Source organism: Pungitius pungitius, chromosome 11 (genome assembly GCF_949316345.1).
Source record: "Pungitius pungitius chromosome 11, fPunPun2.1, whole genome shotgun sequence".
NCBI classification, from domain to species: domain Eukaryota; kingdom Metazoa; phylum Chordata; class Actinopteri; order Perciformes; family Gasterosteidae; genus Pungitius; species Pungitius pungitius.
Genome location: NC_084910.1, coordinates 10,047,278 through 10,069,742, shown reverse-complemented (window position 1 = coordinate 10,069,742; position 22,465 = coordinate 10,047,278). Strand labels below are relative to the sequence as shown.

The 22,465-nt window shown below is 45.7% G+C and overlaps 1 protein-coding gene across 6 annotated transcripts; it reads left to right on the top strand.

Annotated features, from left to right (window-relative positions):
* Positions 1-818: 818 nt before the first annotated feature.
* On the top strand, positions 819-22,263 carry phactr4b (phosphatase and actin regulator 4b). 6 transcript variants are annotated; one of them, XM_037454323.2, is made up of 18 exons: positions 819-939; positions 1,299-1,400; positions 1,922-2,094; positions 5,833-5,946; positions 6,261-6,305; positions 12,006-12,176; positions 12,381-12,461; positions 13,215-13,721; positions 14,991-15,335; positions 16,380-16,511; positions 17,430-17,946; positions 18,221-18,492; positions 18,648-18,846; positions 19,045-19,100; positions 19,489-19,550; positions 19,633-19,770; positions 19,916-19,992; positions 20,584-22,263. In XM_037454323.2, the coding sequence occupies exons 5-18, from the start codon at positions 6,293-6,295 to the stop codon at positions 20,597-20,599; spliced, it is 2,586 nt and encodes an 861-aa protein (XP_037310220.1). In that variant the 5' UTR covers positions 819-939; positions 1,299-1,400; positions 1,922-2,094; positions 5,833-5,946; positions 6,261-6,292; the 3' UTR covers positions 20,600-22,263. The 6 variants fall into 6 exon arrangements, with proteins under 6 accessions (XP_037310220.1, XP_037310219.1, XP_037310224.1 ...); XM_037454322.2 differs by having other exon boundaries at positions 829-1,008; XM_037454324.2 differs by lacking the exon at positions 819-939 and adding an exon at positions 1,061-1,155.
* Positions 22,264-22,465: the final 202 nt, after the last annotated feature.

Here is a 22,465-nt window from a genome sequence, read left to right as displayed (position 1 = left end):
CTGACGTTCTCCCTAAGGTTTCTTCCCTTTTTTTCCCCATTGAAGGGTTTTTTCATATTTTGGGGAGTTTTTCCTGTTTTCATGTTGCATGTGTACAGACTGTAAAGCCCTCTGAGGCAAATTTGTAATTTGCGATTTTGGGCTATACAAAATTAAATGAATTGAATTGAATACTTTTAATGGAAAACATATTTTAGGTGATATTAGGTGTTGCTATTGTTGTTTAATGTTATCATTAATATTGCAGCTGTTAAACATTCACTAAATAAAAGCATCTTATCTTTACGTGTGATTATTTTTCCGTTGATCTTATTTTGAACATTTTGTCACAAGCTTTAAGTGAACCAAGTCTCTCTGAAATGTGTAGGACATGAAGAAAAACTCCAAAATTTAAATGTAATACTTTGATCCTTTGTTTAGTCTAGCTGTAGGGTTCATTATGATAATAATTTATAATACATTAAAAATATATTTATTTTCTTTCATGTGGATGTGGATTCTGTCTACACCGAGATCAAAAGAAGCTGTCAATCAGTTTATAAACTGTAGTTGCGCTGTTTTTCTCATTTGATCAAAGTATAGATAATACTGTGAAGTGGATTAAAATTGAGGTAGTGGAAGCAGACACTATTCCAAGCTTAAATGTGGGAGTTATTTCTTTTTTTTAAATCCTAAAGGGACGGGATGAGTGATGATTGTGTTGAATATAACGGGCTGCTCCTCCACCACGGACCCCCACCCTTCCCACCCCAGATCAATGCAATGCCTGGTGGGTACTGGAGTCTTCCCAACAAGGAGAGGAGCCGTGTTCCCGACGCTCACAATGGAGCTACAGCTTCCACCGAGGACTACCGGTACCGAGATGCCCATCTCAAGATGCTTTCCGGCTGGTGCGTAAAGTGTTTTGGACCCGGCGCTGGAAGAGGGGGAAAGTGTGAGGTGAGGAAATCACCGGGCTGCTATTTTTAAATCGCCTGTAACTGATTTCAAAGGAGCGAGTGATGCAGGGTGAGTCGGGAGAGAAGTGCTTGATTTTTTTTGAAGTCGCGGGGGAAGCAAATAACACCACTGACTTGGAGGGAAGATTTCTCCGCAGACAAAAAAAGCCTAAGTTGCGATCCAACTTGGCCGACACAAAACAAGCCGGCATGACGAGTAAGATTGACGTTTTGCAGGGTAGCTCGCAAATATCTTGCTTTCCCTGCGCATTGTGGTCGCCATAGGTTCAAGGTTTTTGTTCTGTTGATTTGTCTTCACCGTTTCCACTGAAACTGCATTTCCCACTGATCTCCGCACAGGCGTCCATGCACAACAAAGGATGCGTGTGGTCTCCGGGATGTAGATGGTGTCCGTCGATGTTTGCTGTTCGCCGACTCCGTCCGTTGGATGCACCGTAAAAGGTTTGTATGCCGGGTTTTTTGTCTTTAAGCCTTGTAATGTTGTGTAAACGACGTGTGCGGGCCTCTTGGGAATGCTCTCCGTCGCGTGTGTGATTTCGTCTGCTCGGCAGCCATCAGAGAGGGGATGCTGGTAGAATCGGAGAAGCGCTCACTTTTCAAATCAAAGTTGCAGCTTTATTTCGCTGGCCCCAGATTGCAATTTACTTTTAAAGATAGAAACATAAAGATAGAAGTGCTTCAAAATAGGCTCATAATTAGCACGTTTAAAATGTTGACTGAATTGACTACTTCAAGTGCTATCTGCATGTTTGTTAAAAAAATAGTGATTAAAATATCAATAGCAGTAAATCCACCTATATTTGTCTTCTGTCTATTATATGTAACTACACTATATGTGTTATGTACATAAACCTGGCTAAATTCGCTGCGAGACTTTTATTTTGAAGCGCCAGGCCGGATGTTACACTGCTCGCTTAGGCGTGTGTCTTTTTTTTATTTCTTATTTTTTACGCTCCACTCAGTCACTCATCCGCATCTCGAGTCCACTGGTTGAAGAGCCGCTCGCGCAGAGGGAGAGCAGCAGGTTCCACGCAGGGAAGCCTCCACGCACGGCTTCGTTTTCTGCTGCGGCGCTGGAGAGACGACCGTTTCGTCGGATGCTTTTCGCGCGGCGGACCGGAGGCGAACCTCGCAGGTAACTTCACGCCTCGCCTCGGGGAAGGGAAGCGCTCAAGTAACGTTATAGAGGAGGTGTAAATCTCGCCGATGCAATTATACATCAGCGCTCCATTTAAAAGCTAATTAGGGCGGTTTGTGCGGGCTAAAGATGGAAGACGCGTTACTTCTCGCCCGGTCGTCCTTCACGGAGAAGCTGGGTTATTGGGATGAATGAGGTACACTGGAAATAAAAATGTAAAAATAAAAATAAATAGGTACACTGGAAATAAAAATGTAATATATATATATATATATATATATATATATATATATATTCATGTTTAAGTCACTCCTTGTCTGACACACTTTCCAGAGAAACTTAGATATAAGTGTGTGTGTATGTGTGTGTTGTTTGCAGTGTTCTTCAATTGTATTCATTCCAATGAGTGTCTGCATTAATATGTTATGATCGTAAACTGTCCGGGGGCCCCCTGTCCCTCTTGAACCTGCGTCTCTTCCTCCATGCGGCTACATGCATCTTACCATCTGCGTAACAGGCCCTGAAGTACATTTTCTCTTCCCAGAAAAAAAATGCTGCCTCACGGCTTGTATTGTGGCTACTTCCACTTCCCATTGGACCCCCCCTCCTCCCTTCCCCCCCTTTAATGGACCATTAAGAAGCAACCAGCGATGGTTAAGCTGTCAGCTGGGCCTGATTGATTTAGTTCGACCAAAGATGAGACTGATCTGCACCTCCGATTCCTCCAAAGCTCTCAGTCAAGAGCTGAATATCTGTTCGCCTTCACGGGGAGATTGAGTGTAAAGTGAGAACCCGCATGGGCCAGCTGAATGCTGGCTGTGTACGATCCATTAGCTTCAGTGTAGTGAACACACATCGCTCTGCGCGATGCTAAGTCGTAACGTAGCAGCAAAGAAAAGTTAAGCAAAGGTGAGCCAGCATTTTAGGCGCTTTGTTTGAAAAAGAGAAGTGGGCCACCGGTCCCCGTGGTGGTGGATGACGCTTTTCTGGGGCAGGCTGGGCGATGACGCTCACCGGGCCCCGGATTGGGAACAGACACCCTCGTCCATCCATTTTTTTTGGAGAGAGGTGCTGAAAACCCACTGCAGAAAGGTCCGGCACAGAGAGACTGCAGGTCTGACTCGGCTTTTCTCTCTCCTACCCATCTATCATTGATCCCCCTCTCGGGCCGGGCCCGTAAGGACGCTTTGGCTCGGTTCACCCGACCTCAGGACCTGCTGCCGTTAAATCAGTTATGCACCATCTCAGTGTCACTTGTGACTTCACCTTTTTTATTTTATTTCTTAAACAAAAGTCTTATGTTTGGATGAAATGATTTCCCCCTCCCTCCACTGACTTGGTGGCTCTTGTGCCCCAAACCCTTCAGAGAGAGGCGCGCGCATTGCTATTTGCAGATGGCATAACGCAGCCAGCTGCTGCCGCTTCCGCTCCCGTCGTAATTGAATCAGCGCTACTAGAGTGCACCGGTGAGGGTGTGTGCGCTCCACAGAAGATTACACGGTCGGGACATCCAGGCGGTTCTCAGCGGCTGCTCTCACAAACCCGAACGGTGGCTCGTAAAAAAACCAAATCCCCAAATTGTCCCTCGTTGAAAGGTATGTGGGTTATATAAGATTTTTCAAACCAAGTAGTCAATCCTGATTCTTTAGAGGTGCAGACAGCATTATAGGATGAGTAGTGATGGACGAGGCGGGGAGGTAACGTTATAAGCTTTAATGTAATTTAATGTTGTTTCTGTCATCCATTAAGTTGCATGTGTCACGTCTTCCTTAATTTGTTCTCTCAACACTGTGAAGTGACTCGTCACTTTCATACTGATCGGTGCTGACCGGCAGAGAGCCCGGGAGAGGGTTAACAGCTGGGAAGGGAAGTAGGTTTTAAACATCCCGTTTTCATGGGCACAGTCTGAGACTGTCGGCAGGCCAAACAGGGCAGTATGTGCTTGTGGAATCACTCCCAGCGAGTCATTTATTTTTCTTGTGAACTCCACTTTACATGCAGAAAGTCAGTGCTACGCATGCGTAACATATCAGGTTGGGGCTGAAATGGTGGAACATCTTGCAGTTCGTTGCTTCAAATCTTCTCCGGCTTTCAGACACCAATGATGTTTTTTTTGTTTTTTTTTCACCAATTATTATTATTTATTTTTTAAACAATTCATTTACCGACCACGAGGACATCTGCCTCTCGGTGGTGTTTAGGGTTCTCCGTTCTGTTTACCCGACTGCACAATGAAATCTACAGTACTTAACTCTCCTTTAGAAGATAAGACGTTCCTTTTTTTGTCCAGCAGGCAGATTTGTCTCGGGCGTCAAGCATCAAACATGTTTTTAGGCAGGATTATTGCCCAGTTTGTCGTCCAAATGCCGTTACGCAGGCTTCTTCTTTTGATGGGGAAGTTGACCTTTGACCCTTCCGGTAAATGAATCTGGAAGAGGAACAGGGAAGCATTTCATCAGGCAGTAAATATTTGTACAGGTACACACGCCTGTCCGTCCGTCACAATGCTGCGCAGTCAGACAGGTGCCTCGGGCAGATGCCACTTTACGACATGGCAAACCGCTGATTCTCCATGACATGAACCCTCTTGTCCAGGGCCACGCCATCACAGAGTTGAGCGGAACTGAAGGAGTTTTGTGGATGGTTATAACCATGTTTTTTCTCAGGCAAAGCAAATGTCCATGCTTATTTTTTTCAAAAAAGAAGTGGCTTTGTTTTTATTGCAAAGTCTTCGGCTGCATCTGGTAATTATTTTAGTTTCATGATTTTCTTTTTTTGTTTTGTTTAAATGTTCAACCATTTCTATAAAGTTCCTGTAAAAAGTGTGAAATGCACAGGAAAATTCCTCAGAACCCAAGGTGATGCCTTAAAATAACTTAAAAACGTTTTGTTTGTGTACTTAAAAAAAGACAGAAACTATTATAATTACCATATCAAAAAAGTTGTAGAATAATTTAGCGTGAGATGGGTCATCAGTCATAAGTCTGCTCTGGCCTTTTGCCTTTTGCCTTTTGTCTTTGTATTTCTTTTGTATTTGTATTGTACAGAAAACATTAGTTGTTATGGATTTGCTTTGTCAGCTCAGTCAGTAAATGTAGCTGTGGCAACAAAAACTTTTTTCGCATGAAATGCCCACTTCAGATCCTTAAAAGGTGATACTTAGTGGTTGTGAAGTGATGCACTCGGCCAACTAAAGTGTTTAATTACATTACGGAAGTGTTTGGATGAGAGCTTTTTGACTTTTCACCCCTGATTAGTTTGAACGAGACCCAGTTGGACCCAAAGGCTAGAGTGAATGCCAGGGAGCCGCTCTCCTGCGGGACTTTAACCCCCCCCGTCATTGTGCCCAAACAGATATGGATCCACACGCTTCCCCTTCAGGGTTTGACTCTAACATCATTTCCAAGTTTTACTAAACTGTCCGTTCTAACATTTGTTTTTACTCCGCAGCTTTATATTGTGTGTGTGTGTGTGTGTGTGTGTTTTTTTAGGGGCGTTTTTTTTTTTTTGGGCTTCGTGCCTTCCCCCAGTGCTTTGTTTTATCAGGTTGAAGCTTTAGACCTTTTTCACGATTCATTGTGCACCATCAATCACATCTAATGTTAAGGGTAAATGAGATCAACAAAGATCTCAGGTCTGGTTCACTTATGTTGGTCTTATTTGTAGTGATACTGTCACTGTTAGTAAAAGTGCAGTTTTTTAAAACCCTTTCCCCCCTTTTTTTTCTTTTATCAGAGGGGTTACGATGGCTGGAGCTGCCATCTTAAACATGCTGGAGACCTGAACAAATACTGACCTACTGCTGCTGAGGACCTCAACCACCCCGTCCCACCCATGACTTTGCATAATGTATGTCTTCTGCTTTTATATGTTCACAAAAATGCACTTTAAATGATACACAAGTCATTTTTAAGCTAAAATATTGGCGCAAATTTAGAAACGTATGATTTATTTCAGTTAAATAAAAGTCAACACGTGGTTTGATTTTAAATATGGTCAGTTTGAGATATTTACTTTAGATACTTCCATGCTGAAAATAATAATAATGGCTTGTTTTGGAAACTGAATTACTCCTGCGACTACATTGGTTCAACTATTTTTGCCATTCGGTCTCCGCTCACATCTCAAACTGTTGATTTGATGATTCAACTGTTGTTTTTCAGGAGCCGTTGATTGCTGTGCCTCAAACTCTGTAATGGAAAACCGTGGTGAGTACCCAGTGGCTCAGTGGGGTTGGTTAATGCTGTTGGGTGGGGGGGGGGGGGCTGTAACTCCACTCGTATTCTCCACTGGTGATGATGGGGTCTGTCTGTGCCACAAGCTGCTCGGGCCAAACAGCTTCTCAAGCTCGTCACTTCCATTGGCCTCTTCATACTAGAACACAATTATAAGCACTTAAGACCTGTAAGTATCTACATGTGTGTGTTTAGTGATGAGTCTCCAATAAAGCATCAGTTAGACATTTTGGGGTGATATGGTTTTTAAGTTATGACAGGTTGGCTGCTGCTGATAGCTCCACATTCATCCTTCATACACAAGAGAGGGATCTAACTCCTGTCCTCCAGTAGTTGAACAACATACTAACGTTCTGTTCCCTCCACTGTCCTTATTGGTTTTATTCCATGTTCTTAGAATAAAAACATATCTTTAAAACGTTTTAAATATTCATGGTCTATCGTGAATGAGACTCGCGGCAGAGATCCATAACTGCAAAGCACCCTCTGTAGGTGCTATGCTCTCCTGAATTTGGATGTGTATGTGCATGTATGTGTGTACCAGCTTCAGTCTGTGTGCCTACTGAAGTAGCCTGGCCCAGTCTGTTATCCAGGTCAGGCCAACAGGTTCTGGGCTCATGCGGATTGGCTCAGCTCTCTCTGGAAGCCGGCCCGGTGTGGAGTCTGTATTTGGGGCACCGGGAGAGAAAAGGAAGGCTGTCGAACACACGAGCTCTCCATCTTTAGAAACAGCCGGAGACGCAGCCAAACGCTCAGAAAACTCTGATCTATCCAGGCATAATGACACAGCTCAATGCGCTGAATTCCTCTGAGGGCTGTCGGACGAGGTTTTCTGAAGACACAGAAACCTCAAAAGGAATCAAAGCTCTAATTCAGGGGTCCAGTCTGCACTCCTTCCTCTCTTCTAGTTTAGAGAAAGATGTCTCTTTTCTTTCCCCCCTCTCTCCCTCTCACTCTCTCTCTCTCTCTCTCTCTCTCTCTTTCTCTTCTAGCCCCAAACAGGACAGCTCTCCTTGCCAAACATGTTTCAAAGTCATGCTAAGCCTCCAAGACTGTTCAAATTGTGATAAGAGAGTTGGCAATGTACTTAAAATGGTGTCTGGGGGCATTAAGAAGGGTGAGCGGCATTATAAAATCCCTCTTGCAGTTCGAAAAAAAAACACCATTCTCGGCTTAATATTAGCGTGCAATTCATGCTGGCATAGCAACAGCAGCAGCAACAGTCAGATTGACTTGAACTTTACTTCACAATTTAGCTGATATTGTTTATTTTATAGACAGATGACCTTTACACAGCTGCTAAACAGTTATGTCTCTATTTCTTTGACCCCTTATTGAGGGCATTGAATGGTTCTGGTTCCTTTAGCTTGAACTTTGCTTGTCAGGTTAGATGCATAAGTCATGTAGGAGTGGCTTATACAGGAACTGTTATAGCTCCTGCTTCCATTGTCATTGCAGCGCTAACAGGGCCAGAAAATACTGACACCTATGTGTGAGTCTGTGGCTTTTGAGTCTAGCTTTGTGTTTCTGGATCACAGTGTTAAAAGTCCATGTTCTCCGGTGACCCGCCGCACCCCTCAGCGTACGTTGCATTGGACGTGCATTATTGGATGCACATATGGTACCACATATCGCAGCTCACGCGTTGAATTGAAAACATAGCATGTCTCTCCCAGGAATGGTAGGCATCTCTCAGTGAAGACCTGTGCTGCGAGCCAAGGAGGGAGGGTCAGTGAGCAAAGGGGAGAGGGAGTCCAACTCCTGGAGGGAGGGAAGGTCTTAAGGAGATTGCAGGAGGGAGGGAACGAGGGGAGGACCGAGCTGAAAGGCGTAGAGGACGGATAGACGAGGGAAACACGGCGAGGAGAAAGAGAAAAGCTGAGGTAGAACTAGGGGACCTTTTGTTGAGGAAGGAGGAGGAAGGCAGGTGCAGCGGTCCAGTGTAGTGTGCACATTTCTGGGTGCAGGACAGGTAGAGGCCCCTTTAGGGGCTAGATCATGGGACAGAGCCTTCGTGTGGAGACCCCAGCTCAGGACCCACAACAACACAACAATGGCGGTGAGTTCCTGAACTCATTCGGTGTGTATTCTGCGCTGCTCTGCATTCCTCAACCGCAAAAGACGCCGCATGAAATGAGTTTTTTTTATGAATTAAAGCATTGAGGGGAGATTCGGGTGGGAGTTTGTATAATGAAGTTTGCACAGTCTCCTTTCTCTCAGCCCCCTCCTTCACTTCCACCACCACAAGGAATGTTAAATCACTGGGATCATGTGGATGAATCTCAGCTGTGTTTCTACACACTCGTGTGTACTCATTTCCTCATGCTACAGCACACAAGAACCTTGTTTCCTCTGTCAATTTGGACATTGAACATTTTTATCTGCGGGATTATTAGAAACAGTATTGTAGAATTCTTTTTTAATGGTTTTGGAATAATTCGATGTACTTTTTGTGTAAGACCTACAGATGGAAGTCGTCTTTAATCCTAGATGTTGACCTTGCGTTTAACAGGTAGAAAGTAGTGAGTATGTCGGACAGAACATTAAACAACAGGCCCTGATGGTATTCATTTGGCTACTGTTACGGTACTATTGGGTTGCACATGATTTTAGAGCTCAAATGCTCCCACAAAAAGAAAACTCTGTGTTTCTTAACCTCTTTGTGTGCTGACCGTTAAATAGATTCTAATTCATAATCTGACCTGGCGAGTGTTATGAGGTTGGATGTATTTCCCAAACATGGAAGGCGGTGTCTTATGCAAGCGATCAAGAAGCTTTGGGCTGCGGATCGGCCCGAAGGCCGGTGCCCACCTGACCAGGCCCGCCATGACTCATGGGATCATGAGGTCAGAGGGAAATCTGGCCTTTGGGTGGAGATGCTTGAGAGAGTGGTAGGTGTGGCCTCAAGATGAGGGAACATCAGCAGAACACGCACAAACACACACATGCGCACACATGCACGCACCCCCCCACGTTTCCTGACTGGTTCCTTATCTTGACACAGCTCCTGTTTACAGAGCATGAGGACTTAAAATTCAGTTTTGGTACTTGTTCTGAATGGAAATAGGGTTTTTATATTGTGAAGATGTTTCAGGGTCAGAATAGGAATGGGTTCCAATGCGTTGCACCTTTCATGTAGCCGGCTGTGTGAAGTTTGAGGGGAAGAGGTTGTCTTTGTTCTCGCTTACAGAATCAGGGTGGAGGGCTGTTTCCTCCCTGTGTTTCCAGGCTTCCCCCCCTCCTCCAAAGCTCCGGTACTTTTTCTCTCTTTCTTCTTTTTTTTCCCCCTTTACTCCCACTCCCACAGTCACACACAGTTCAATTCAATTCAATTCATTTTATTTTGTATAGCCCAAAATCGCAAATTACAAATTTGCCTCAGAGGGCTTTACAGTCTGTACACATGCAACATCCTCTGTCCCGAAACCCTCACATCGGCACAGGAAAAACTCCCCAAAATATGAAAAAACCCTTCAATGGGGAAAAAAGGGAAGAAACCTTAGGGAGAACGTCAGAGGAGGGATCCCTCTCCCGGGATGGACAGACTGCAATGGATGTCATGTGTACAGAATCAACAATGTAAAAGATGTACAATACATTCAATTTCTCTAACTGAAATGATACAAGTAATTGCAAGTAGCAGAAGAGGTGTACGGCAGGACCACTGCAGGGACAACCTCCATCAGATCGAACCACCATCCACAGAGGCTTCTGTGGGGAGGGAGAGCAGAAAGATGTTGGTTTTTGATGACAGTAATATGAATCATATTTAAAGTAATGATGATGGCAGCAGCAGGTGTCAGCAGAGCCATGAGCCAGGAGTCAGAACCGGGGTCCGCACGAAACTATGATCCACGGAGACCTGCTAGGCGAGAAAGCACAAAAAACTCCCGGAAAGAAGCTTAATTAGTGATGTACATTAATAAAGCATGGATGATTGTGGGAGGAGAGAGTGAGAGTTGTGGTGCCACCACCCACAAGGCCTTTTCCCACTCGAGCTGAAACTATGACATGTTGGAATAGTGTCTGTGAGGAATAGTCTTGTGTGGATCCACAGCTCTCTCGAATGTGATAACTGCGTTGGATGTACTGTGCTTTTCTTCTGTGTCGGTGGGTCGACGCGATCTATAATCGGGCAGTGGCGGCTATCGAGCAAAGCCTGGAGGAAGTGGCAAGTCGCCTGTTGCGAATAGATGCCCGCTGCTTCACCGCCATGTTCAGAGGCTCCTTCTGACAGTCGGCTGTGCGAGGAACCCTCGGCTCTGGATCACTAGCTGCCTTAAGCAATGCTAAGTCTGGATGTTATGGTAGCTGGTCTGAATCCTTAGCTTCCTACCTCGCCAAGATAAGCAGGATTTCCATGGTGGGGACGGACATGTCCCTCGCAGCCGAGGCCACGTCGCTGTAGTTCCAGACGTCTCTCTGCGGCGGCCTGTTGGGATACACGCAGGACAGGATATTTGTATGCTTCCTGTTTCCCAATGGCATGCTGTTTCAAAGCCAGCCGCCACGGGAGCTGGACGCCTAACAACCCTCTCCCAGGTAGACCAGTGCGTGTTTTTACTTTTCAGGACGCGACAACGACGACAACAACAGCAGTAGCAGCAGCAGTAGGGCTTCAATCTTCACTGTTACGATTTCAACTGTTCAGGACGCTGTGCCGACGGTCGAGCTTTTAAGCACTTTGTAAGCGTTGGGTTCACATCGTACCTCCGTGTGCAGTAGCGGGTTAAAGACTCTGGTTTGACTCCTGCATCGGCAGCCCTCCGTCATGCTAAAAATGTCCCGCGGGCTGCAAACTGTGACCTCCCTGCTGTGTGTGTGTGGGGGGGGGGGGGGGTCAAACCAAGAGTCCGTTTCCCCCCAGGATTGACGTTTTTATTATTATTTCCCTAATTTGCTGATTGAACTGCTATGTATCCTGCACTGCAGGTATTGTATGTGTACGACACACCCTATTGTTGCAGGGACATCCTGTGTGTGCACGGGACTGGATGTTTTAAATTCGGACCCCATTTCTCTCTCCACTGGTAAATATTATGTCTGCTGAGTTCAGCAGCTGCAGCCTTGGGAGAACTGATGTTGCAAACTCTCTGAGCTCAGCGCCTTGTCAGTTGGCCTGTCAGTCGCTCAACTATATTCAATCGTGACTGCAGAATGCCATTTAATCGAGTCATTTGGGCCTTAACGACATCTCGTAACAATCCGTGTCCTTTGAAAGGCTTTCACTTCTTGATTGCGGCCTGCGCGCGGTCATGCCCACGGCCGTGTTCTGCTACCGAATAGCTGCTTCCATGTTTGAGCCTCTCTGCAAAGGCAGCGAGGGGCACACGGCTGATAAGGCCCTTGTCGCCATCCAGCCAAGGAATGTGAGCACTTGACAGTGAGAAGTGCTGGCTTAGAGCCAGCGTCAGACCTCTCGTGGTAACTGTGGATGTGTGGAGGAGTCCACAGGCTCTCAGCATCACCCTGCCAAAGCACTCCCAGTCCCCAGGAAGTAACAGCTAAAGATGATATCAGCCATTATGAGCACGGCCCACTTTACAAAAACGGCAGATGAGCTCAGTCTGCTGATGGAAGGAGACTCTTTATTTTCCACGCTCCTGTGTTCGGTTTTTGCAAAATGTGTTTGAAACAGTCTGATTTATATGGAATCCTCTGGCTTTGTGTTAGATGATGAAGCTGAGCAGCACCACAGCACCATGGTGGGAGAGGGGGGCAGCACGGGGGACAGCACCCCTCCCCCGAAGCGCAAGGGCAAGTTCTCCACCATTGGCAAGATCTTCAAGCCGTGGAAGTGGCGGAAGAAGAAAAGCAGCGACAGGTTCAAGGAGACTTCAGAAGGTTCGTGGTGTGAACTCATTGTCTCCTGTCTCCTAGTGTTCATATCAGCTGCATCCAGCTATCATCAGTGCTTTGGTTCCTGCCTGAATGTTTTCAGTGCACCTACAAGGAGCTCTAAACTGGCATCATTTAATTCAATCTAAATGTGACCGTTTCATTGAAAAACATTTACTGTCTAACGTCACTTCTCTTTATCGACGGCAGAACTGGAGAGAAAGATGTCGACGAGGCGAACGCGGCAGGAGCTTATAGAGCAGGGGGTCCTGAAGGAGGTCCCGGACAACGGTAAGAGGGCCACTGTGATACTTCTATATTTGACACCCCCAAGGGACAGTGCTGTGTGTCATCAGTACGTAATGGCAGCAATACTGCCCCCCCCTAACCAGCAGGTGTCTGACATGTAGTTTTTTTTAAAGCTAATTTACTTTACCTTGCTGTTTTAAAAAATTGTGTAATATATTTTTAAGCTCTCCACCAACACTCTCCAGAGCGGAGGAAAAGTGGAACAAATTGGGCCCTGCGGCAAAATAGCTTAGAAGGGGGTGTGTGCAGGCGTAATGCGGGCCCCGCTGCCCATTTATTAAACCCACAGCTGCTCCTTCATCGCACAACAAACAAGGACTCAGGGTCCCTTCTTTGTTTCACTGTGGAAGCGGCTGCAACTAAATATTACTTTCATTGTAGATTAATCTGCTACTTATTCAAAAGGTTGAACGTCAGGAAATCAACGTGAAATGAGTAGATCAAGGACCCAAAGGATAAAAAAGTAGTGTAGGTATTTCATTGAAGTAAATCAGAGAAATCTGATCTGAGAAGCCAGAGGCAGATATCTTGGTGTTTCATCACATTTGTGGTTTTACATTTAGATTCTAGAGTGAGGGAACATTAAAATCCCAAAATATTCTTCAATATCAAGATACTGGCATTATGAAACATTTAAAAGAAATATTTAGTGTTTCTGGCTCTTTGGTTTTCTCGGTAAAATATTTTTTTAATGGTAGTGCTTTCATGAGAGACGCGCTTTTGTAACTTTTTCAGATGCAGATACCCACAAGCAGAAGCAGCTCTACGTGAAGAACGGCCACACCCTGCCCGTGAGCTCCGGGGGCGGGGAGAGCGGGGGAGGCGTCGGTGGCGGCAGGAGTCCGTGCAATCAGGGCAAACCCCCTTCAGAGTCCGACTTTAGGATTAGCCCAGCCTGGCTGGCCCAGCAGGACGACCCGAGGGGTCGCTCTCCCTCCGACGGAGACCGGCGGGCTGCCCCGGGGTCCAGGGGCACGGGGCCGCCGCCCGAGGACGTGCGGAGAAGCGCAGGGGCGGGGTCGCGGGCGCACGTGGAGGGCGAGTGGAAGCCCAACGTGGTCTGGCAGGGCCAGATGGAGGACGGCAGACGCGGGGGGCGACTTCACCCGGAGGACGGGCAGAAGAGGCCCGGCCTGCAGAAGGTACCGTCGGAGGATGGCAGGAGGAGTCGACCCGCCGAAGCGGACTGGAAGCCCACACTCCCTCGGCACGCCTCCGCTGAGGAGGGAAGGGCCCGCAGAGGTCAGTCAGCAAGTTTGAAAAAGCAGTAATCATAAGATCCCTGGAGAGAGTTCATCTTCGCCGTCGTCATGGCGTTCCCAGGATGGTGTGCGACTCATCCGTCTTCACGTTATCCTTTACCGACCCCTGCTGTCACTCTCCTGCTTTCGTGCCGTCCTCCCAGATATAGACAGGCTCCTGTCGGCTCCCAGAGGCCCTGCTCCAGCTACGCTTCTTATTCGGGAGCATGAGGGAATAGCTTGTCCTCTCTTCTCCTAATTAATGTGACACGATCACTATGCCCATTATTTTCCTTTATCACTAACACTGTCAGTTGAGTGATAACTGGTGACGACCCACAGCTAATTGATTTTCTTACTGAAACATTACATTTTGAGAAGTAATCATGTTTTCTTCTGTTTTTTAGATTCACTTTTATTTTTTACCACTATGTGCAAAAGTATGTCTGTGAGATGAGAGGAAACCTGAATGACCCACATGTGGGGGACAGGTTTTAACGACAAAAACCAATACAGTAAACGTAATGCAGAACCACTACAGGCAACAAGAACTCTTTCTGTCGACACATTTACAGATGAGCGGACATTTTCTTCATCATTCCCTCATCTGTACCTTCTCGGTCTCTGTCTCTCCTTTTGTATTTTCCTTTTTTCTTTCTCTCTCCGATGCTTCTTTTCATCTCCCTCTCCCACTCGTCGTCTGTCTTCATGGCATCTCCTACTTTCTGTCCTCTTTTTCTCTCTCTCTCTCTCTCTCTACCTCTTTTCAATTCCTTCTCTCCGTATTATTTCCTCTCTGGTTGTTTGACATCCCGGTGATAAGGTCTCGTCTGTAAATAAATAACCCTGAACTGCAGAGTTGCAGCTGTGAGGAGCGGCGTGGGAGCAGTGTCAGCAGCGTGGGGGGCTGCTGCGGGGTGGGCAGTGGGAGGTGGGTCTTTAGTAATTGCAGCCGCCCACTCTGTTTATCCTCACTGCTGATCCCTAGATAATTCAATCCTCAAGTGCTATCGCAGAGAGTGGCTCCCTGCTCAGTCCATGCACTCACACATTTATAGCCATGTAGAAAGGTATTTTAATAAGGAGATGTCGCTAATTGAATAATGGTAAAGATGAAAAATACACGCCACATAGAAAGGTTTGTGTACACCCATTTTAAAAATGAGTATCAAAGATTTTTTATTTAAATTTCTCATCATCAATGGTGTGGAGTACTGTTTTTAAAGCTTCTTAATCTTGCTAAATCCCCATAATATTGTGTTTTTCGTAGAGTCAGAGAGCCATTTCGTCCCCGACGCAGAAGCCTTGCGGGACACCTTGCGCGAACCTCTGCCACCCAAACAGTCCGTCATGCCGCCAAAATGGCTGATGACGTCCACCCCTGAACCGGGCAGCAAGGGTCCACCTCGCACCCCGTCCAACCACCACACAAACCAGTACCGCTCTCCCTCCGGCCCCTCGGCTGTGGCGCCCAAACCCGTTCGCTCCGTCTCCTCTGCGGGTGCATCCACTCAGCAATCGTCATGTGCGGGCCCGACCTCCACCTCTCACGGCACCAAGCAGCCCCCTGTGCCTCCACCCAAGCCTGTGAACAGGGGCAATGCCCCCATGCTGGGTAAGTTCTACTTTATAGATGCAGGTTTTTTTAATTTTTCTTAAAAGGCGACATGAATCACGTATCGCCTGCTTTGCAGTCTCAAGTGTGCGTTATGGACACTTGTATTCTGCTCAATTAGCATGCAAGTTTCCCCTTAGTGAGTACAATATGTACACGTTTATGAGTCAGTGCACAGATGTTGGCAAAGAGAAGTCCTCAAAAGAGCTTGGAACACACACACACACACACACACACACACACAGCTTGCACTCACAAATTGTTGTAATGATGTTTTCCAAACCGCTTGTGAAACTTTTCCCCTGCTAATTACTTATTACGCCTGGACTATTTTAGCTTCAAATTTTAACCCCTTACTTTTACACTCTGAAGATCACAGGGACCCCAGTGGCTCTGCAGAGCTGCTTGCTCAGACGTAGTGTATCTGTGCTTGTTGTTGGCTTGCTGTGGGGTTGGTCTCATGGGGGCAATTGGCTTTGGGCTGTGGGAAGCGCTGTTTTCTTGTATTGATTTCTTTCGCTTGTCAGTAAACCTGATGAGTTTGGCTGCTTTAAAAATGTGTGCACTTGTTGTCGTGATTTTAGGTCTCTGTGATTGCAATATGCAGATTATGTTAAGATATGCAGAGTTTTCTTTCCCTTTTTGCACATTTATTGCTCCTTTAAATAACAAGCAGCAAGTCAAATGAGGAAAGATTTGTCGTCACTTCAAGCTACATTGGTTTTCCCCTTCGAGGTTACATATTGCAACTAAACCTTTTTGTGTCAACTGTGAATGAGAAGTGAAAACTCAAATGATCCCACTGAATGCTTCTCACTGAACGGAGCCTGGCTAGCAGTGTTTAGGTCAGGCTTAGCTAGCGGCTCCACACTGAACCGACACAAATGAGTGTGGCCTCAATCTTTTCTTGTGACTCTTGGCAAGATATTTTGATATATATACGTTTGGGGCAACCACAGCGCTCCTTAATACCACACAGAGTACCGCCGTGCATCTACGTTTATCAAACACTGCAGCTGAAGGCCTCCGTCTCCTCCCTGTTAGTCTCAGCCCTGCAGGGGGGAGAGAACGCTCAGCTTCCGCTCTACTGGTCCTGCTGGAAGCGAGAGTGCGACTATGACGTCTACCTGTCCCTGCCCGTCTACCTGTGCCGGCGGGCCGGAGGCCTGCGCTCAGGTAAAAGGACGCGCTCTGGGATCTCCGTGGCCACGCCGCTGGTGTTGGTGTCTCCTTCAGAGTCCGCGTTCTTCATGATGTCGCCTCCTTTCTCACTGCCAACATACTTCCCCTCGCAGTGCCCTTTTTTTGGTGGTACATAAGGGCCGCATGCACATAATGAGCTGATCATGAGTGCGCTGGGGGCTTTGTGTACATGAGAGGAAAGTTTTGTGTAGATGAACAGTTGTTAAAATGTTTTTATTGTTGTACTCTCTTAATTTGCATGTGAATGGGGAAAGCCTTTGGCAGGTCCCAGTTGTGGCCTGCAATGCCTCGAGTGCATTTTACTGGGATGGATGAATGGGTGGATATGAATGGAGGGGCCAAAGAGTTGTAACATAAGGCTGTGACTTAATTTTGAGTGGGAGATGATCAGTGTGATCTACTGCACTGATCTCTTATTATGTCTCAGTAGCATGGCTCTTAACACTGGTGTGGCTTCAAGGCTGTTCTACAGTTTGAAGCATTCTCTTGCACTTAAACTAACGTGCATGCCAGTAGCTTTTTTAAGGCGCTTTTTGCACTGTAAAGATGCTCATGAACAATGTTTACCAGCAAGTTAAGCTGGCTGTGTAGAGCATGCCAGCTGTGTGTCTCCCACTGGTTTGTGGAGGCAGTGCGTGCATTCATGTTCACTCAGTCACGTGATCCGACACACTGTATGCACACAGTAGTGCTCAGTCGCACATGTAATCCCACTATTTATATTTGTTCATGCGTATTCTGTCATGTTGGGTGCGTTGCACATGTACAGCTGATGCATGTGCACTCGTGTGTCAGCGACAAACTGGATGAAAAAGCAAAGCACTTCCCGGGCGACTCACTCACAGACCAAAGCTATTTATTGGATTTTTAAATTATTTTTCTATTTTCCAGGCGACTTCAACCAAGCCGCCGGAGGAGCCAGTCTTGTTCCAGCCAAGCCTTCTCCTCCGATGCCTCCTAAGAGGACCACCCCGGTTACCAAGCGCTGCACGGAGGACTCGAGCCATCCCATCAACCCCTCACCACTTTCTCTGGACGACCACAGCAACCTGCACGTGGGCTTTCAGCTGCCCCCCCCTCCTCCTTCCCCTCCCCTGCCGACGCACACACCGCCGTCTCCTCCCCGCCAGCACATACACAGCCACCACCTGCACCATCAGCACTCCTACCCCCACCCTCTGCCCCAACCAATACCAATGCTGTTTGACCCCCCGAGCCCGACCAATGAGTCTCCTCAGCGTCCGGCCCCCGTCCCGCTGCACATCATGATCCAGCGAGCCCTGTCGAGTCCCGGTCCGGCTCAGCCTCATCCAGACGGTTCACAGCGTGCACACACGCTTCTTTTTGAAACTCCTCCGGACTACCAAAGCGGTCGCCCACTTCCTGTCAGCATCCAACCATTAAAACCGTGAGTCACTGAATACATATTAACTAATGGGAGAACTTTTGTCATGCAAATCACAAGGTTTCATGACAAAGCCGGCAGGTGCAGATAAAATTCAAGGGTTTTTCCTTTGTGAGATCCGGTTTTGTTTGCTGCCTGGAGCAAATATTCCTGTGATAATTACAAAATATATATTTTAATTTTGGGGAAACGTCAGTCTTGTGCAAAAAAACTAGTTAAATTCACAAAAGAATGCGTTATTTGATCCATGATGAGTATGTATTTAACTTTCCATTAGATCTGAAGATGACTACTCAGAGGAGGAGGAAGATGACGAGGAAGATGAGGAGTACGATGGGGAGATTCCTCAGCCGGAGCTGGAGCCACGGAGTCGCAGATGCTTGGTTGGAGATGCCAGTGTATCCGTCATCCCGGGGGGAAATAGTAGTGAGGAGGAAGACGAGGAGGAAGACGATGAAGAAGGAGGAGTGCCTGGGGAGGACAGCGACTCAGACGGTCCCGTGCTTTATAAAGATGAAGAGTCGGAGGAGGAGGATGAGCCCCCACTTAGTAAGCATAACTGCATTTCATAAACATGTGTATAACATTTTTATATATATATATATATATATATAAAAACACACACTTTTTAAAAACTTTTGTAAAACACACTTTTTTTCTGGATCCTTCATATCTGACCACATTTCTGCCTGGCTTCCATCCAGGTGCCCTGGCCAGCAGGGTGAAGAGAAAGGACACCTTGGCCCTAAAGCTGAGCAGCCGTCCCTGTGCCCCGGACAGGGACCGGTTCATCCATGAGAGGAGCAGCAGAGACAACCAGCCTCCAGGACAGACCGGCCTCACCTGGCAGAGCCGGGAGCAGTGGGAGGCCATCCGCACACAGATCGGCACTGCGCTCACGAGGTAAAGACAGGCATCATCGCACCAGTGGGCAGAATTTGAATCCTTTGGATCCTTTCAACTGACAGTAGTGTGCGTGTGTGTTTACGAACGAAATGCAAAGATCATTTCTTAGATCTTTGTCCTTCTCACTGCCTGAATGACGAAGCGATGAAACCGTGTAAAAATAGTTTCCTACTCTCTTTTTTCCCCCCAATTAAGGCGCCTTAGCCAGAGACCAACTGCTGAGGAGCTCGAGCAAAGAAACATCCTTCAGCGTTAGTATCCAATCTTTCTTTCCTTTTTCCGTTGTTATGCATTACTGCACCTTTTTTATAAGGTGGTTTAGTTTTGAGTCGGTTGCTCTTTGGCTTGTTTGGTAGCATTGTTTTTATTGCATTGCAGATTTTGTCCATAAATTACTCTTGTCTACCAAAATACACATTTAAACGAGGCAAGCTCAGTGTTTAAAGGAATACTCGTTTATAAATGAACTGATAGCAAGTATTTAAGATGGAAACACATTTAAAACACAGACTACATTTGACTACCTAATTTTAGAAACTGCTTTTTCTCTATCTTTGGTGCATGTCAAGTCTGGCTTTCATGCAGAATCTAAATAAAGCTCTGCTAGTGGTTTTTTTCCCTTCCCTCTCTTTTATTCAGCCAGAAATCAGGCCGACAGACAAGCTGAGGTTAGAGAGATCAAGAGGAGGCTGACCAGAAAGGTGAGCCAACACATCCACAGCCGAAACCCAAGTTCCAACCCCTGTATTGGTTAGATATTAAAGTGACATACGTTTATTGCAGCTGAGTCAAAGGCCCACAGTTGCTGAACTACAGGCAAGAAAGATCCTGCGGTTCCACGAATATGTGGAGGTCACAGACGCCCAAGACTACGACCGGAGGGCAGACAAGCCGTGGACAAAGCTGACTCCTGCAGACAAGGTGCTCATTCAGTTTGCCGTGTCGAGCAAGCGCTCGAAAGCCTCAATGAGTCTTGCAGCTGCGGATTGTGTTTCACATAATAAGTAGTTTGTGGATGATGTTTAAGCTTAAAGGGTCTCTCTCTCTTTTCTGTTGATTTCTATAGGCAGCCATCCGGAAGGAGCTCAACGATTACAAGAGCACTGAAATGGAGGTCCACGAAGAGAGCAGAATCTACACCAGGTCTGCATTTTATCCTTTAGATCTCAGTTGTGGTTGATTTGGCGAGACGCTTGGTTGCCGTGGTAACCGCATGTACTGTTTAATTTGATATCAAATATCGTGCGTGCAGAGGTGCAGCAGAAGAGCAACAGGTGTACCTTTTTACAGACAAGCATTGTCATGGCTTTTTGATAAGGAATTAATTTAATTATTGACTTCAATGACTCATTAGCAGCCAGTCATATTTGTTCCAATAATAGCAGTCAAGCTCTCACTCATCCATAGCTGAAATATGCTGGAAATATCTTTTTTCTCATGTTTAGTCAAGTAAGGATTACTCACAGCGTTAACACTTACACTTACAAATACTTGCCGTTTCCGGGGAACCCACACTCATAATAAAGGGGATGATATGCATGTGCCGTGTGAATCCCTTGAGGATGTGAAGGCAAAGTGAATCCAGAATGAGTAGAAAACAATGAAAACTGCTATATTGAAGACAAGTTATTACAGACTAAAAGACTAGGATTTGATTGTATTTGAATCTTAAGGATTCTAACTTTAAACTGACCGTGAATGTGTGTCCATGCCTCATCTCTATGTTTTGTTTAGGTTTCATCGGCCTTAGACCCCTGCCCACACTCCTTCACGGATAATGAAGCACTTAAAATCTCTGCGTTGCCAGAAGCTGCTTCCCATGCGGACGGATCGCAGTTTTACGTTTCCCGAATGTACTGTACAGATTATCAGAGAACGCCTGGAAGTGAAAATGCCTCCCGCTTGCCCTCCATCGCCCTCCCACTACATTGCTTATACTAAAATGAGGTGGTGAGGACCAGATGCAGTATTTCTCCCGGACAACAGGGGAAGCCACATGCCGATGTGGTGGGGAAGTGGCAGAGGACCTATCGGGCCGCCTGTCGCTCTGCTGGATGTGGCACCCCTCAGGGTCTTGGATCTAGTGACGACCTTCAATGCGGCCTCATTCTGTGTTGCCTTTTTTCTTCTTTACTGTATATGGAAAGCTAATTCATCCCGTTAATGTAATAACATACAATAATAGTAATAATATGATGACTTATAATCTTCCACACAGTAATAATAGATAGCAGACAGCAGCTAGAGCAGACTGGAGGATGAAGACTGGGATATTCTGTTATAGGACTGGACATCTCTGGGATATTATGTGTTTTATATCAATTGTGTACAGACTGCTATTGTTATATCTTAGAAGGAAACCTGGAAAGATCCCATTACAAAATACTCTGTAATGCACAAGATATTTTATATTGTAATTTTGATCACATGAGTAGTGACGGCTTTTATTTGAACTTTTTTTGCTTGCCTGTATTTATGGTTGTGATGTGAGGTGGCCATTTAAGCATCGATGTAGATATAGAAAAGGGGTGCAGGTCAGGAGGCGTGTTGGTGGTTTTATGTGTGCCAACATACCCAATGCCTAAAGAACTATAAGATACTGATTTTCATATCACTCATTTCTGCAATCCACTGCATGAGCCAACACAGATTCCATTGCGATGGATCTGGATAATCTCTCCATTTATACTTTTTTTAAATGAGTTTTTGTACTTCCCTTTAAAGATCAAACATGCAATGCATTCTGTAACCATTTTGAATAAGGTCATGCTGCTAGTGTCTATACTTGGAGTGAAATGTAAGTTGGTGTGCTTGTAGATCAGGGATTTATAAAAAAGAAAAGTTTAAAAATGTATAAACGGTCAACAGGGAGTCATTTTGGCTGCAACCTTTTGAAACAGAAGCAGAAGTGTTTTATCTTGTATTGTTGTCTGGCCAGTAGCTTACAGAGTTCTCTATGCTGTGTACAGGTTGATATAGGATTAACTAATGTTGTATATATCTTGTCTTCCTGTCATTTGAAAAGAAATTTCAAATATAAAAGTATTATAGGTTGCTATTTTTTTAAGCACAGAATATTAGTTCATTATTAAATGCTACAAGAATGGGAATATGAAAGAGTCCCTTTTCTGTTAGAACTAAGTTCCTTTTTAATTGAATGTGGAATTGTACGGACTGAGTTTTTTCTGTTTGACTGTAAATAGTCACATCTGGATCTAATTAAAAATCTTACAATTCCTTGAACATTGAGCAATCCTCTGCAACTGGCTTTTTAATTAATCTATGAGTCTTACCTAGTGTGGAGATTAAGAGACATTTTCCAGCCAGTCAGCCATCCATTATTTTATAGTCACAAGATTATCAGCACTAAGGAAACTTTTGAATTTTTAAAATTAAAATCTAATACTCCAGTGACACCTTGTGGCATGGTATGTTTGACTTTCATTTTGAGGAGTAGAAAGCAGGAGATGGTGGTTATGTAATATATTCAGATTTTAAGACAAAATCGAATGAGATATTGTGTGATGAGTTGATGCAGTAAGGTTAGGAGATTGCACTGTTGTAGCAGTAGAACAACGGCAGAAGAAAATATATATGTACCGAGTGCAAAACACAA